We start from the raw sequence: 18,099 nt of genomic DNA, 5'->3' as shown, positions 1-18,099 counted from the left end.
TTTGTATTAATGCCTGATATCCTTGATGTTCACCTAACACAGATGAAAACATAATTTTGATCCTGAAAAGCATTAGATCTAAAATAATGTTGTAAGTTTCTGTGATAGTAATAAGTATAACAATATGCCAGTATGAAGTGTGGGCCTTTAAATGTAAGCTCTGTCGATGTCTCAGTAGAAAGTTCTTTTGTTCTGATTTTGCACAGCTTTTGTCAGTGGTTTTTTTTTTTTTTTTTTTTTTTTTTTTTTGTGCTTAAAAGACTACATGGCAATCAGGATAGTTTTGGTGCCAGAGGTGAAGGGAAATTTGTTTTGATTCACTGATGATATATCTGTAAATTGCAACATATAATTTCTGTGTAAAAAATGGAAGTCCTCATTGAAACTACAGTGAAATTAGAAATCCTATTTACAAAAGTTCTTGCAGTTCTCTTTTCCAGGAAGAAGATAATTAACAATAAATAAGGAGCAATTGTTCTTTAACAAAGCTTTTTAATTGATGGAAATATTATAAAAAAATCAGTTAAATTCTTCCAGCTCTTGTGATATACTATGAAACATTATTTATTGGTGCACGTACAACTGCCTCTTTTACCATTGCTTCTGCTGACTGCATAAATCAGGCAATATCAACACAAATGAGTTCTGCATACCTTCTGTTGTGTGCAGTTGTTCAGTCTGAGCATGCAGTCATACCTTTTGTACACACAGTTTTACACATGTATCAGACTATGAACCTCAACTTGAAATCACATATTCCCCCCTCAATTTCTCTTTTGCTTTGTTTTCTGAGACACTTTTTTATTTGCTTTACTCACCCAGGAATTAAAAACCTTTAATTACTTGGACCTGTATAAACTTGCTGACCTCTTTAACCTCACTTTGCTGGAGAAGGCAGTGGTTGACTTCTTAGTTAAACACTTCTCTGAGTTGTTGAAGAGTCACCCGGAGGAAGTCCTGGCTCTCCCCTACTGTCTTCTTCGAGAGGTCTTGAAGAGTGACCGACTCACTTCCCTTAGTGAAGAACAAATCTGGCAGGTAAGGAAATCAGTTATTTAGTGTCCTGTGTGAAACTCTATGAAACCAGGGAACACTGTTCTGGAGCCCTTGTGCAAGTGCTGGAGACACTAAAATGTCAAAAAGCCCAGGCAAACAATGGGGTGCAAGCCTTGATTTTGATGATGATACAGGATGTGCTTTGTTGTTCTAATATAATTAGTTAATTTGTAAGAAGACTTTTTGTTGTTTGACTTGTATGGTCTACTATGTTAGCAGGGGAAACTTACAAGCTTGTGGCATAACACTAAATGTAATTTAAGGCTTTTAATACTGAATAAATGCTCAATTAACCAAATATTTCTAATATGTTTTGCTACCCCCCACCCCTACAAAAATAAATTTGGGAAACAATCCCACTGTAAATCTGTGGATATGCGAGCTCAAGAATATAATGGAAATTAACATCTGTAATACTCATTACAGGAACACTGCTGTTTGTTTCTTATTTGCTATCATGTAGAATAGCAGAAATGTAGAGCAGGGTAGAAGAAATTGTTAAATATATTTGTTTTTGGAGAATATTTTTTATCTTGCAAAAAGGGAGGCATTTTGTGGCTAATGGACAGGACAGGTAGTCAGAGGACCTGAATGCTATTCATGGCTCTCTCTTATTAAGCTACTTACCTGCTGGGTGATGTTGAACAGGTCACTTCATCACTTTGTGCCTTGGTTTCCCCTTCCGTGAGATGGGGGTTACGATGCTTACTCTCCTCTGTAAGGTGCTTTAAGATCGGCAGATAAACAGTGCAGTGTCAAAACAAAGTTCTTCAGACTACTGAGGCAGAGTGGAGATGAAGTTTAGTTCTTTATTTTAGTGGCTATGGCACAGATTTATTTCCTAGATGGTGTGGGTAGAAGATGGAGTCTTTATGAAAAGTACTCTTTCCAGGTTCTCTATGCCTTAAATATTGAGTCTGTTCTGGTCTGGCTATGGTCTGAAGAAGTGGGTCTGTCCCACAAAAGCTCACCTAATAAACTATTTTGTTAGTCTTTAAGAAAAAAAATTATAGGCTAGCACAGCTTTCTCTCTGTTACTAATCTTTGCAGGTAATTGAGACATAAAATTGGACCCCTCCTGGGTCATCTCTTAGAGATTCCCGGGTGCTGTACTCTCTTATAAAGGAAGTGGGGATACTCTGGAGTCCTAACCTGCATTCCCTTGCTCAGTAAAGCAGGTCTCGTGAGTGAAGTTAAGGGGCTATTGATGACTGGCCCTTTCGCTTTCATTATTATCTCAAGTACCTAAAAGGTGTTACAAGGAGGGAGAAAAATTATTCTCCTTAATCTCTGAGTACAAGGCAAGAAACAATGAGCTTAAACTACAGCATGGGAGATTCGGTTGGATATTAAGAAAAACTTCCTGACTCTGAGTGGTTAAGCACTGAAATAAATTGCCTAGGTAAGTTGAGGAATTTCCATCATTTGAGATATTTTAAGAGCAGGTTAGACAAACATCTGTCAGGTCTAGATGGTGCTTGGTCCTGCCATAAGGACTTGATTCAAGGGTTTAGCAAAATGCTTTCAGATATTTTTAGTAGGAGAGATGCTGCAGAAAGCTAAGATGCATTAAGTAGCCTGCAGGCGGTGGTTGTTCTCATGTGGCTGAGCACTCTCTCCAGCTTTACCAGTTCTTAGGTCTGTGGCAGTGTGACACGGCCGTTGGTCTATGCGACAAATCTAGGAAAGATTTTTAAACGGGCTGTGCTATGCGTGTGTGCATGTGGTGGGGGGGGGGAGATGCTCCACACAGCAAATATAGTAGCGTTTATGCTAGTGTTGCAGGTCACGCTGCAGATACTGCTCTATACAGCAATGGTAATGTGCTGCTTTTTGAGTGACAACAAACTCTACACTGCCCATTTAAGTATTATCATAATTGCCTCTCTAAAGGTTACTAATGGTGTTATATGGAATTTTTAAAGTAGTTTTCTGCTCCAGGCAAAATATAGATATATATTTTGTTCCTGGTTCTCCAGAATGAATTAAAAGACACACATAAATATTTACCAATTTAGGCATTCAGCAGGCAATAAGAAACTGTTTTTGCTTTATCTTAGTAAATAAGTAATTCCCTCATAGTTGACCCAATAGAGGAAAATCAAATCAGACCAGCTATATTGCCTCAAGTGTAGTTAAGTTCATCATTTTTGCTAAGGTTATAGTAGTAATGCAATATACCATGGAAGAATCTAATATTCAGCCCAGGGTGAAGATTGGGTATGCCAGAGGATTAGTGTCAGGGTCCTTTATAGAAGTGAAATGTGATGGACAGGCTGGAGACAGATCTACAGAATCTCATTAAATTGCTGAATTGTTCATTACTGAGCACTCTCCCTGTAATAAAGTGCTCATTGACTTTGACAAATCCCCATCCCATGTCCTGCAAAAGAACAGCAGAGCAGGAGGTGTTGGGAAGCAAGAGGAAATTGGCACAAAGCAGGTTAGATAATAGAAAATGTGATGAAGGTTACCACTATTGGATGAATGTGTACCACAAATAACTAGGGTGGCATCCCAAAATCACACAGATGGACACACATTATAACAACATTGATTCAACATGTCCCTAAGGCAACTTCATCAGTGGGCATTACATGAAATTCCAACCACAAGTTAAAGATACCCTCCCAAGGCTGGGCTCTAGAAGGGATCACAATGTCTCCAGGGCACCAGGACTTTTACAGCATGCAGCTAGATTCAGAGTATGCACTGTGACTCTGTGTGACTTAAGCCCCAGGTATATAAAGATTAAGATAGTTAAAATATGAAAGGTATGGCTTTGGGTTACTTGATGTAGTTTTGCTGGAAATGAAGGCTAAAATCTACTCTAGCTCATGTATGGTTCATGCTAGGATATTGTTAGATTGTTGATTGTGGAATCCCCAATTGATTGAATTTTGTGAATTTGTACATCCCTCCTTAAGCAAAACAGATTTTGGAAAGTTTGCTAGTAATTTTAGCTTTGAACGCATGTCAGACTATGATTAATGTTCAGTAAGATTCTTTTTACTACAGTAATAATTTTCTTTGATCATGGAAAGAGAGCCAAAATATTATGGAAGGATATAGTGGGTAAAGTAAGGAAGTTATTAACAAAAGTAATTCTCATTTTTTCCAACGTAAACAGGGCTCTCCTTTTTAGAGGCACCTACAAGGAATACAGAAATATTATCTTTTAAACTTGTACAACTCTGAACTCCTCAAATCTTACTTTAAGCAGGCTGAAACAATAACAATGGTGATTAGGAGCCACAAGAAGAGAGACACTTCCTTCTCTAAACAAAGGATTTAGGCTTAATTTATGCTACTGCAGAAGATTGACCTGCTCAGGGTTGATATTTTGGGGGTTGATTTCATGCACCAAAATCAAGCTCTTGGGGATCAAAGTTGACCCCTGTGCGCCTCGCAAGAGGTGAAGGGTAAGGAGGTTTGAAGGAAGAAACTCTCCCATCGACCCTACCCTGTTAAGACAGACAAGTTAGTGTATATACGTCATTTTAGTTATGCAATTCACATAGCTAAAATTTCATATCTGTAGCTGACTTCCATGTCTAGTATAGACATAGCCTTAGGGTAGATGATAGCTACCAGCTCCTGAAAACATAAGTGTAAGAGGGAGTCATTGTTGCTGCTCTCCTAGAATCTATATTTTGTTGATTTTTCTATGCAGATTTTTAAATTCAACTCTTATGTGGGATATTTAACTATTACCAACTAGCCCCACCCTGTTTTACCTGCAACCAATGCCAGGCTTGGAGGGAGGAGAAAAGTAAGGAACCTGGCTTAGTTTGGGGCTGAGTAGCAAGGAGGCAGGAGTCCAGTTCAGCAATCTAACAACGTTAATTGGAGTCTGTCTGCCCAGCAGCCACAGGAGCAAGTAAACCCCCACCCTCTCCCCTCTGGGAAAAGTGGAGAACCTACTGAAAAGCCCCAGCTAAGGAAAATCTGGAATCTTGAGGCCATGGCCCAAATTTAAGGACCTGAATAGGGAGGTTTCAGAACTCCTAGGCCAGGAGCTCAAGGGACAGGTGGCCAACACCTTCCTTTTTCTGCCCACTTACTTAGTGATCTAAGGAACCAGCGTTCCCTGTAAGCTGAGCACCTGTGCAGCCACCCAGGAGAGATTCAGTTACCTCCCAGCAGACTGGCAGAGTGCTCAGAGTCACCCACAACTGACAACATAGTTTCCTATTGGTGGTGCACATCCACACATGCCATGGTGCACATAACAAAATTTATCCCGCTCATGAATGGAATAAATTAGAGCGACTGCTGCCAGGAACACAGTCACACTATGTTTGATAGGTCTTTGAAGTTGTGTATGATTCATGATTTGTGTGCTCCTTTAAAGTGTGCGTAAATAATGCATTTTGATGGGAAGAGAGCATTAAAAAGAGATACGGAAAAGAAAAAGGAAAAATCCCAAGAAAGTTAAAACAAGAGTGAATCTTTCTTCGATCTTTTTCCCTTTTATGTCTGAGCTGCGCAACAGTGATATTTATTCACAAGTTGTTGTAAATGCTTTACAGATGAGGATATAAATGCCTAGATTATCATTAGGTGGAAGGTCAATTTTCTCGTAATTGGCTATTTCTAAAAGGGCTCATTGGCTCTACTTTAAAGAAGCAGCTGATTTCTTTCCCTTGGTAATTTAAAAGGTAACCAACCTTATACAGTAATACATATTCCCAGAGAAATATAGTACTAGAGGGTTTCTAGTTGGAAACATGGAGCGATAGTATCCTAAATTTAGCAATACTAAGCAATAAACTTATGTTACACTTAATATTGCGATACACAAGAATCGGCTATCATCTTAATTCAAAACTTAGATTTTCAAGGGGTTAGGAGTTCATTGTTCATAGGATCGTAATAATACAGGTGGACTTATCGGTTAGGTCACCACACTCTGCAGTAGCTATAATAATAGGTGTCCTCCAGTGTATCAAATCATACTACCACAAGATATTTTGATCTTAATCAAAAGTTTACTCTGAATTGCATTGGACTGGAAATGAGTATACTGGAGATCAACACACTCTCTTTTACCTATGCAAAGGGCTGTAAAATGATTTTTCAAGTGAATTTTGAGAAGAAATCAACTCTAACCATTGTACATCGTCTTTTTTCTTGTGAAGTTCACCTTTAAAAAAGATTATTTTTAAAATTTTACAAGACGGTCCAACACCTTCCTATACGTCCGTCATCCACCAGTAGGTATAGTTAGTAAATCTGGTAAGTATAGTCTAGTTCTTTCCTGTTTTGACAAAAACAGGTTTTTTTTAACAAAACTGTTTTGGCATTTTTGCTATAAAAAGTGTCAAATTTTCATTTTAGTTGACTTTTTATTTCATAATTTACCCCTATAAATAAAGGGTCAAAATCAAAAGAAAACATTTAGATGACTGAAATCTAATTTTTTTAAAGAGATTTTGCCATTTTTCTGATTTGTCTGATTCAGAAATTATTTATTTGTTTATTACAGAAATCTCTGAATTTTTTCACGGGTGCGGGAAATCTGTTTTCTGGTCACCTTTGAGAATATAGATGATGTTGGTGGAGGAAAATATAGGGATAAATTGCCTAGCTGCAGGTCATGTCATAGTGCTCTATACCAATGTCCTGAGGTCTTAAAGCTCTGTTAATGTGATCGAGTGTATCACTTCATGTACTGCAAGAGAAATTCTCATTTGTGCATCTTCTGCACAGCAGCTCTGCTACAGCTGAATATCTCCTGGAACTGGAAGGAACCTCGAGAGGTCATTGAGTCCAGTTCCCTGCACTCACATGGCTACATTTGCTTGCTCTTGTTGCTGCTGTGATTTCAAGATGCTCAATCTTTCTCCCCACCTTTGCACTTAGTAGAAATAACTGTTTTAACCTGAATAGAGAGGAGCAGATAGGAATGGAAAGTTACAGTGGAACAAGTTAGAGCATTAAGAGTGCAATAAAGAGGAAGCAGCGGAGCCAGCCCAGAGCTTCAAGATGTACTGACTGTGGTGGGACACAATTTAGTGCGTGTTTGGCAGCTTCCCTATTGGGAATTAGTTTATAAACACTGTTGTGTCTAGCAGGTCTTCCAAACACACATTATGGAGAACAAATGATTCTCTGTCTTTGTTTACCTCTTTCTCATTGGCTCTAAGTGTGGCTACAACTCCCTCTGAAACCATGCAGTACTATTCTGAGTTGGTCTGATTTTCAAAAAAACCAAAGTAACTAAAAAGTACAAGTCCTATTAATTTTCAGTGAAATTTGTGTGCTTTCAGTTCCTGACATGCTTCTGAAAAATCCACTTTGTATCTATACTACAGTAAACTTTTGAGTTATGTGCAGACTGCATATGTCTTGGGTTAATGTGACTGCTGCACCTGACAGGAGTGAGAAACCGCTCCTGGCAGGGGTGGCAGCCTGACTCTTGGCTGCAACCCTGACAGGAATGGTTTTCCAGTCCCCAAAGTGGTGGAGAGCTGGGAACCAGGCAGCAGCCTGACTACTGGCTCCCTTCTGGGAAACTGGCCAGGTCAGCAGCTCTGATCAGTTTCCTGGCTCCAAGGAGTGGATGGGAGCTGGGAGCCAGCTCATGTCTGGTCAGTTTCCTGGGTCCCCTAAGCGGCAGCAAGTTGGGAACCAAGCAGCAGCCTGATTCCTGTCTCCCCACCACTTGCAGGACCTGGGAAACTGGCCAGGCATGTGCTGGTCAGTTTCCCAGGTCCTGCAAACAGCAGGGAGCTGGGAACCAGGCTGCACCCTGATTCCTGGCTCCCCGCCATTCTGGGGGCTGTCAGTTTCCTAGCTCCTACAAGCCCAGGGGAGCTGGGAAATAGGCAGCAGCCTGGTTCCCATCTCACCTCAAATTGCATGAAAATTTGAGTTACGTAGGGGTTGCAGGAATGCAACCCCTGTGTAACTTCAGGGTTTTACTGTACACGGTTCAGCCTTGTACGCAGGGTGGGTGTAAAGAGTGTGAATGCATTCCCCCACATCTGGTTTCTCTCCATTCTTCTTTGCTGTGCTCTTCAGAGGGTGCCTTCAGGGAATGATAGGGGAACCCAAGGCACCCTGGCAGCTGTAGTATCTTGACCAACTCCCTGCCTAGAAAACTGGCCCTGGAACAGGAAAGGCACTACATTTCCCTGCATGTCCTGGGCTGCTAACAACAGAAAAGGGAGGGGATGAGGGAATATTGTTTTTCACCTATGATATTACAGCAAGATCCCAGATTGTAGTTTATTTAAAAAAAATTACTGTTTAAATAATTTTACCAATCAGTTTCTGCTTAAATTCTTCATTAACCTTTCTTGTGCACACTCATTGCATAACTATTTTGAACTCCTTTCTATTTAAAAAAAAATTGTAGTCCACATTTACCCAAAAAGCATGCCTTCACATAGGGTTACCATATGAAAAGAGGATACTCCTGAGAGAGAGTGTATCTGTATCATATCTACCAACTCACAGTGTATTAATGTATTACAGTGTATATAGTACATTAATATCATGTGAGTTGGTAGATACTGACACAGATACATTCTCTGTCCTTGGTGTCCTCTTTTCTGAAAGATCAAATATGGTAACCCTACTTCACAGAAATTCCTGCATGCGGGCCCGAGATTGTGAAATCTGTCTTCCCCCAATGTCACAAAGGGACTGAGGGAAATTCAAATTCAGATTGTTGTCCAGAATAGCAGATTTTTAGAAGCTGCTTTTCAGTTTGGATTGTTCACATGTGCCATCACAACTGCTGTAATCTGAAGTTTTTCACCATAAATTATTTCACTCCGTGCTGTAATTTTTCACTTTGAATTGAAAAAAAAATATTTTTCAGAAGTCAGATGTGTTTCAAAAGGTAGACCTAGATCCTGGCAGTTAGGCGGTACTATACATCACATAATAAATAACAATACAGAAGAGGGAGTAAATGAAGAAGTAAGCAGTGCAGTATCCAGATAGTACACTGGCTTTTTACCTCTGGAGAAAGAAATGCTATTTTGGGTAATGGGTGAAATTGTGTTTAATTACCTAATGCTATTCCATAGTTGATTCTTACTCTCTACAGTGAAACAGCACAATTAAACATGATTGCCAGCCTCTCCTCAAGAGAGGTCCATGAGTAGAAAAGCAAGACTGGGGCAAGACGTATTAGAAAATTAATTCTTTGTCTTTCCATGGTATGCCTGGTTTACCCACGTGGTTTCAATGTCTTATTTTCACAAGCACTTACTTTGCACAAAAATAAATACAAAACAAAGAGCAGTTTAGTCAGCATAAATAAAACACACTGATTCTGAGTTTCACTTGTACTGGTGTAAATCAAGACTAACTCCAGTATAGTCAAAGAAGTTGTATTTTTGATGAACTATTGTGTGATCAGATGAGGAAGACTTCGGAGTGTTGTTTTTGTTATTTCTAGTCTCTTCTGGAAAGATGAATACCTGACCTGACTTGGACTATTCACTGAAGATGATGTTTCTAACAGGCTCTGACTGTTTTTTCCATTACCTAATTGACTTGATAGTTACATAAATTTTCCTACTATATTTTTCCTAATACAGTTTATGCAATGTTTCTTATTGTCTTAAGATCACTGTCCAGCAAGGAAAATTGATCCCCATCATCTTCAGCATATTTCTTTACTTATGTGTGTAGTTATATCTCCCCTCATTACCTTTGTGCCAGGCTTAATGTTCTCTTAATTTTGTCATCAGTTGACAATAAGACCTTATGTTACTTTCTTCTGAACTTGTTCCAAGTCTGACTGTTTTTTAATATTGTATCTTCTTATTGCTAATGTAAATCTATACAATGGCAACACTGAGATGTTGTGTTTTTACATTATAGAGCAGTGATTTATGAAAGGCATCACTGTGTTCCATGTCTCTAATTTTCATTTTGATACATGTCACTTCTATTTCATATTTTTGTTGAAGCTGTAAGCAATAAAGAAATCACTAGAATGCATTACTTTTGCCTAGGTGTCCTTCAATGATATTGTCCCACCTAATTTATCCTGGATTAACTGCAGAATTGCATAGAACATCAGACCAGTAGGTGGGAGGGCTGCTGTGCTGGCAGCTCTTGAATTTAGGTCATCTCTGCAGCTAAGTAGGAAACATGGGATTCAGTTAAAAGAAATAAAGTGCAGAAATCTGACAGCAAGGCACACACTCAGCAGGGTGGTTTCTGTGTGTCACATTTGCATTGGTCCATTTTCATGTAGTCTATCATGTTCTGTGTGGCAGGCAGGTCTAACACCGTAGGTTAACTGAAGTATAATTGTATGTATCAATGTTTGGATTGTATTTTAAGAAAAAAAATAAGTGTTCTTGGTCATTAGTGTTGTGCTGGTATAAAAGCTGCAGGCCCAGTGTCAAGATGAGGAACACTACATTTCTAAGTTTGACTTGAATCTATTTATATGGACAGTGATAACACACCTACCAGAGGACATGTACGTACAAGTACGAAAAGTAAAAACAGCAGTCATAACAGATGTCTCAGCAAGGTGGCCATTCAGAAGAGTTGTCTCCACATTGCCTATCATCAGAACCCACCCACCCAACACCCAATTATAATAAACCTTTCCTAGTTAAAGACCCAATTAAACAGATAAGTCTTGCCCTATTTTGTAGAGGTGGCTTAACTGCGGGGTTGTGCATCAGTGGGAGCAAATACTAGAGATAAGAATGCCCAGCTGCCCATTTCAGTAAATTGATCACCACTGATGTAGATGGGCAGCAAAAGCCTTCCTGTGGCTCGTGTCAACTGAAACAGAACAGAGAGTGGGAGAGAGCTGAATTCCAGAGCATTCTGAGCTTTGCAAATTGACATCGCCCTCTGGAAATTTTGGAGATATACACATACACATCTTCTAGAACTGGAAGGGACCTCGGGAGGTTATCTAGTCCAGTCCCCTGCCCTCTTGGCAGGACCAAGCACCATCCCTGACATCTATTTGCCCCAAGCCCAAAATGGCCTCCTCAAGGATTGAACTCACAACCCTGGATTTAGCATGACATTGGTCACATTGGACAAAATGTGCAAAAACTTCTTATGCCCACACCCTCAAAGTATTTAGGTATCCAGCTCTGAGTGATTTAATTTGGAGTCAGGCACCTAAATATCTTTAAGACTATGTCCCCACATCCTATTTTACAAGTGGATCAAACTTTTAGGACCATAAGTCTCATTGGTCATCAGTACAACTTAGGGTCATCAGTGCCTGAATAATTTTTTAAAATGTCACTAATATTTCTAAGTCACTTGGATAATTTTTTTAAAAAATTACCCATTATATTTTATTTTTTTAAAAAAGCATGTAATGAATTAATCTGAAGACTATCGTGAGAATTGAAGATGTAACCAGTATCAAGAAAAAGTGGCAACATTATCAGGAGCAAGTTAGTTGATTAAAATGTAAAGTGTTGTATGCTTGAAGAAGACAAGTGAACAATATCTAATGAAAAGGCATTGTTTTAAAAGTGGAAGTTAAATCCCAGTGAGAAAAATTGAAAGGAGCATAAACTCTGTCATACTAAGTGTAAAAATATAGTAAGGAAAGCCAAAAAGCAGTTTGAAGAACAGCTTATCAAAAACTCAAAAAAGTAATAGCAAAATGTTTTTAAGTACATCAGAAGCAGGAAGCCTGGTAAGCAACGCTGAGGCCACTGGATGATTGGGAAGCTAAAGGGGCACTCAAAGATAAGGTCACTGAAGAGCAGCAAAATAAATTCTTTTCTTCGATCTTCACAGCTGTTAGGGAGATTCTCAAGTCTGATCCATTCTTGTTGGGTGATAAATGTGGGGAATTGGCCCAGATTGAGGTGTTGTTAGAGGGTTTGGAGGCTTTTGAACAAACTGATAAACTTAACAGTAGCAAGTCACTGGGACTGGATGGCATTCACCCAAAAGTTCTGAAAGAACTCCAGATGTGAAATGGCTGAACTATTCACTGTGGTTTGTAACCTATCCTTTAAATCATCTTCTCTACCTAATGACTGGAAGATAACTAATGTGATGCCATTATTTAAAAAGGGCACTAGAGGTGGTCCTAGCAATTATAGATTGGACAGTCTAAAGTCAGTACCAGGCAAATTAGTTGACGTAGTAAAGAATAGAATTGTCAGACAAATAGGTGAACATAATTTGTTGGGGAAAAGTCAACATGGTTTTTGTAAAGGGATATCATACCTTACAAATCTACTGGAGTTCTTTGTGGGGGGTCAACAAACATGTGGAGAAAAGGGATCCAGTAGATATAGTGTACCTAGATTTCCAGAAGGCCTTTGACAAGGTGCCTCACGAAAGGCTCATAAGTAAGCTAAGTTGTCATGAGATATGAGGGAAGGTCCTCTTATTCATAGAATCATAGAATACAAGGACTGGAAGGGACCTCGAGAGGCCATCGAGTCCAGCCCCCTGCCCTCATGGAAGGACCAAGTACTGTCTAAACCATCCCTGATAGACATCTATCTAACCTGTTCTTAAATATCTCCAGCGATGGAGATTCCACAGCCTCTGCTGGCAATTTATTCCACTGTTTGACCACCCTGACAGTTAGGAACTTTTTCCTAATGTCCAGCCTAAACCTCCCTTGCTGCAGTTTAAGTCCATTGCCTCTAGTTCTATCCTCAGAGGCCCAAAAAAACCAAGTTTTCTCCCTCCTCCTTATAACACCCTTTTACATACCTGAAAACCGCTATCATGTTGCCCCTCAATCTTCTCTTTTCCAAACTAAACAAGCCCAATTCTTTCAGCCTTTCTTCATAGGTCACATTCTCTAGACCTTTAATCATTCTTGTCGCTCTTTTCTGGACCTTCTGTAATTTCTCCACATCTTTCTTGAAGTGCGGTGCCCAGAACTGGACACAATACTCCAGCTGAGGCCTAACCAGTGCAGAGTAGAGTGGAAGAATGACTTCTCGGTCTTGTTCACAACACACCTGTTAATTGATTGATAACTAGCTGAAAGATGAGGAAAAACAGTAGGAATAAAATGTAAGTTTTCAGAATTGAGAGAAATAACTTGTGAAGTCCCCCCAAAGGTCTTTACTGGGACCAATGCTGTTGAACGTATTTATAATTGATCTGGAGAAAGGGGTCGACAGTGAGGTGTCAAAATTTGCAGAAGATACTAAACTGCTCAAGATTGTGAAGACTAAAGGAGGCTATGAAGAGCTTCAGAAGTATGTCCCTGAACCAGGTGATTTTGCCACAAAATGGCAAATTAATTTTAATGGTGATAAATGCAAAGTAATGAGCATTGAAAATAATAATTTCAATTTGTACATACAAAATGATGGGAACTAAATTAGTTATTACCTCTTGAGAGATTTTGGAATCATCGTGAATAGTTCTCTGAAAACATCCACTCAGTGTGTAGCAGCAGTCAAAAAAGCCAACAATGTTAGGAATCATTTTAAAAGGCATAGAGAATAAAACAGAGAATATCTTACTGCCTCTGTATAAGTCCATGGTACTTCCACATCTTGAATATTGCATACAGATATGGTCATGTCATCTCTAAAAAAGATATCTTGGTTTTGGAAAAGGCGCAGAAAAGGGCAGCAAAATGATCGGATGGTTTGGAAGGAGTGCCATATGAAGGGAGATTAAAAAGACTGAGACTTTTCAGCTTAGAAAAGAGGAAGTTAAGTGGCGTGTGATAGAAGAATATAAAATTATGATGGGTGTGGAGACATTGAACAGGAAAAAGTTGTTTACTTGTTCCCATAACAGAAGAACTAGGGGTTCACCGAATGAAATTAATAGATTGCAGGTTTAAAACAAAGGGAAGTATTTCTTCACACAGTGAAGAGTCAACCTGTGGAACTCTTTGCCACAGGATATTGTGAAAACCAGGACTTTCTCAGGGTTCAAAAAAATAATTAGATAAATTTGTGGAGAATAGGTCCATCAATATTTGTTAGCCTGGATAGGTAGGAATGGTGTCCGTAGCATCTGTTAGTCTGAGGCTGGAAGTGTGTGACATGGGAGGGATTGCTTGAAGATTACATGTTCTGTTTACTCCCCCGGGGCATCAGGCATTGACCGCTGTCAGAAGACAGGATACTGAGCTAGATAGATCTTTGGTCTGACCCAGTATTGATGTTCTTATGTGTGTACTTGTTCTTTTATGGAGTTTAAAAAAAAAAAAAAAAAAAAAAGCAAAGTTGAGCAGTAAATCCAAAAGGATTTTTTTGTTGCTTTTGCAATGTCCTCTGAAATGCATTCTTGGCAGGATTCAAGGGAAACAAAAACAAATTGACTGCTGACATGGAAATGAATAAATGTTCCTACAGTTAGTATTACGGACCCATCCTTGTTAGGACTAGACTCCTGCGGTGCTCAGAGATATTGTGCCCAACTTTCTTGCTCATAATGTGCTCTGAGTGGACTTCTGCAATCAGATGCCTGCTAATGAAGGTACCAAAGTGTCGAGGAGGAAATAGGCCAACTCAAGAAGCTTCAGGGTAGGGAATATAAAAAGGCTGAGTTATGGTATTTTTACCAACGATCTTAAAAATAAGCTTATTTTTAAATAATTCCAGGGCTGGGGTGGGGGTGGAGGGGCGGAGGGGAAAGTTTAATTATTTGCAGTTAATTATTTGTGATGTAACTGGGGAAAGCCGGCAACTTATTTCAAGGTATTAAAAAGAGAATTCACATATTGTGTTCAAAAAAATATACGCACACTTTTTGCTTACAAAACACATGCATTTGGATAACCTAAGCCACATTTATACATGTAAGTTGGAAGGGCTGCATGGTCATTCTTCAATTTTGTGGACACAGCTATCTGGCTCACACTTGTGTGAAATGTGACACCAATATTTTTGAAGCAATATGACAGCATATAAATATATACAGTTTAAATATCTCTAGTCCAGTACCCTTGGAACCTGGATAGTGCCAAATGAGAGAATTTGCCAGACCACGGACAGTCAGTGTAGTCTAGCAGCATTTACCAACACTTCCTCTGCTTACTGGTCTCCTGGAATCCATTTAGGGGTAAATTAGAGCTAAATAACAGCACAAAACACTGAGAGCCAGGACTGGTGGCTGTAAACAAACTTTATGGGACCACGGAAAATTTGGTCCAACCCATGGTAAAAGGTCACGCAGCTAACTAAGATAATGCCAGATTATGGATGCTGCAGGTGAGAGTGTTCTGGATTAGAGGTTCAACCTGTATAACCTAGTGACAAACATGCATTGCAATCACATGCCTTTGTGTAGAGCCTGAGATGGTAATATCATAAAAACCCTTATGGAAAAGTCCCACAGAATGTAATAAAAATGTTTTTTGTAGATTTGTAGGACCAACCTGTAAAATTTCATAGAAAATTATATAGCAATGATATAGTCCTAAAGGATGGTTTAAAAACCTTTGGAAAGTACATTCCAGAGGTCTTTAAATTGTTTTAGAACCCTATAGTACTTCTATAACGTTCTCTTTTCCTGCCTAGTAAGTTCTACAACACTTATAACAAAAATCTGCGGCATTTAAAAGGGGGCTATAGAAAGTTATGATGGATTTTGTAACCTCTTAGCCTCAAACATTATTTAAAAATCCAGTGCAAATCTGAAGCCTCATCTAATCTAAACTTCACAGAAAAAGCTATTATTGTTATTTTGTTCTCTGTACCTAAAATTGACTAATGCATTTGTTAACTGTAGTCTCCAAGATTGTTAACTACAGTCTCCGAGCAATGGAGAATCTGCTTGTGAGTGCAGAGCTGTTTGTTCATTACTAGTTTTTAAGATCTGTTCACCCAGTTGCTGTTTATAGTGAGTATTTGCTTATAATGTTTAATCCTTTTTTCTCTAGGTAGACCCATTGCAAATGACAACACAATCTGCCACGCCTTTGGTCTCCATTTTTTTATGCTCCCATATGCACTGGTAGATTGTCACTTGCTGTAGTTTTGCACTCTCATTCCTCTTGGACAATCTTGCGTATACAAAAGAGTACATATTGACTTCAGAAGCAAGTATAGGCTTTCCACTGCCATCAGTCCCCACTAATTTATTTTATTTCTTTCCCTATATTTCCAGAAGTGCTCATTGGACCTGTAGACTGCTCCCTAAGAGTTGTGTATCAAAGCTATTTGCTCGGGAGGTGCAGGGGCTCACTTTATACAAATTGTCTTTGGGCAAGGCAGCTGGTTGTAGCAGTGGAATTTCATCAATAGGGAACCCTGCTGTTTTACATCAGCACAAAACGTGGGGGGGAAGAGAGAGTGTGAGGTGTCTATTCCTGGAACCTCAGCACTGGTATCCAAAAAGGGACAGGTCATTGCATCAAGAACTTGCATCAAATGATGGAACTAGCCAGGTGCCCAGGGGGAATTATGCTGCACCCTCTGAAAGTCTGCGGCTCTTTTTATCTCCTATCAAAATCTAGGTAAGTTTGCTTCCATGCTCCAAGGTGCTCAAAGAGGAATCCTGACTCCTTGTGGTAATGTGATGTCCGAAAGGCACAAGTGAACCTCAGATGGAAATGTCAGGTCAAATGTGGTGATCTGATTTGGGCAATCGATAGTCATCAGGTAAAAATGTTCAGAAGTGCTTTTGTAACTTTTTACATGTTATTTCGAATGTAATGAATGCCCTTAGTTTATAAAACTCCTTCATATTTTTTTTTTAAGTTCTAAAATATTGTGCAAATCTTCCAGATGTTTTAGAAGCTGTCTAGAGATTTCACAAAAGTTCCCTGCCACTTTCCAAACCTGTTTCTGTCTGAATGAGTTTTGTGCAAAACAATGCGCCGGAGAAAGGCCTGCACACAGGGTTGTGTCATTTAGCTGATCTTACAGCTAAAGCACTTGCCTGGGCCATCAGATATCCAGGTTCGATTGCTGGCTTTGCTGCAGACATCTTGTGTGACCTTTAGCACTGCAGGACCTTAGTTGCTCATTCTCAGCACTAAGCTATTTATACTTCACTAGTTCATTGTTGTAAGGGTAAGTATATTGCCATTTGCGAGGCATTGCAGTCCACCAGTGACAGAATTACTCAGGTAGTCCCCAGAATTGTTTCTCATGTGCCCATATTTAAAATGCAGCCTGGAACATGTGGTCCTCCAGACTCCAGCTCTAGGGTTCGTATTCTCTTCATTCTTAGGGTGAGGGCTATAAAAGACAATGCATCTGTCTCACCCCACAAAGAAATCCAATAATTAAAACAGTGATGAATGGTGCCCTAAAGCTTAAACGTTTTAGGGAAATATATCTTAACACACAAGAATAAGTAAGAAATAATTATAATACATTGTGATTCATTTTAACACCATTAGTTCTGATTAATTCAATTGCTATTAGTACAGCAGTGTTATGTACCTCTACAAAATTACACCGTACTTTATCATTTATGCTACTAGACTGCCAAAACAGACAGTCAGTTCACTGAGTGGCTGAATGTTATTCAGTGCTGAAGGTTAAAAACAAAATTTTAACCATCAGAAACCAGCTAATTCATGGAATAAAGCATGCTTTTAGGTAGTTGCATTCTGTGGTTGTCATTATTAAAGCCTGTAGAGCCCAGACGAGGAATAAACTACCATGTTCATGATACCGGAGACATGAATGTCTATATTTAGCTGGCTAAGGGCATCTCAAGGAAGTCTGCCAAGAAACTTCATGGCAGCAAATTGCAGGGCTTCCAGGGGCTAGAAGACACCATGCAGACGAGAGTCCTATATCCTGCTCACCACCTCTCTTGAGTGCTTTTAGCAAGGAGGGAACCAGCTTCCCCCTGCCCCAAATCTTTACACAAACCCTCGATTTTATGGACCCTGATTTAGCAGACTTCAGGAACAAGGGATCCCCATGTCCCCTGTTGGTCCTGAAGTCCAATGGAATCCATAAAATCATTCCCCCCGCAAAAAAGAGACTTGCCACAGCTTAGAGGAGCTGCCACCTCCTCCACCAGAGCCACCATGCACTCCTTCCACCAGGGTTGATGCCCATACCTTGTCAGACTGGCACTCTTGTACACACCCCACCCCTGGTGGGAGGAGTGCATGGCTGCTCCGCTGGC

At 39.6% G+C, this 18,099-nt stretch overlaps 1 protein-coding gene across 6 annotated transcripts in view; it reads left to right on the top strand.

Moving 5' to 3' along the window:
* The window catches only part of KLHL32 (kelch like family member 32), a 202,206-nt gene that overhangs the window by 121,325 nt on the left and 62,782 nt on the right, over positions 1-18,099 (top strand). For 5 of the 6 annotated variants that reach the window (XR_012645082.1, XR_012645081.1, XR_012645080.1 and 2 more), the window contains one exon: positions 823-1,038. Coding sequence is in view for 2 of the 6 variants with exons in the window: in XM_074990857.1 (XP_074846958.1) it covers positions 823-1,038 (216 nt within the window). In the remaining 4 variants the exon portion in view is untranslated. Of the gene's footprint in view, positions 1-822; positions 1,039-9,472; positions 10,003-18,099 lie in introns of those variants that run through there. The other variant, XM_074990858.1, reaches the window with a different exon arrangement.

This window comes from Carettochelys insculpta, chromosome 3 (genome assembly GCF_033958435.1).
Source record: "Carettochelys insculpta isolate YL-2023 chromosome 3, ASM3395843v1, whole genome shotgun sequence".
Taxonomy (NCBI): Eukaryota; Metazoa; Chordata; order Testudines; family Carettochelyidae; genus Carettochelys; species Carettochelys insculpta.
This window is presented reverse-complemented; position numbering and strand designations above follow the sequence as displayed.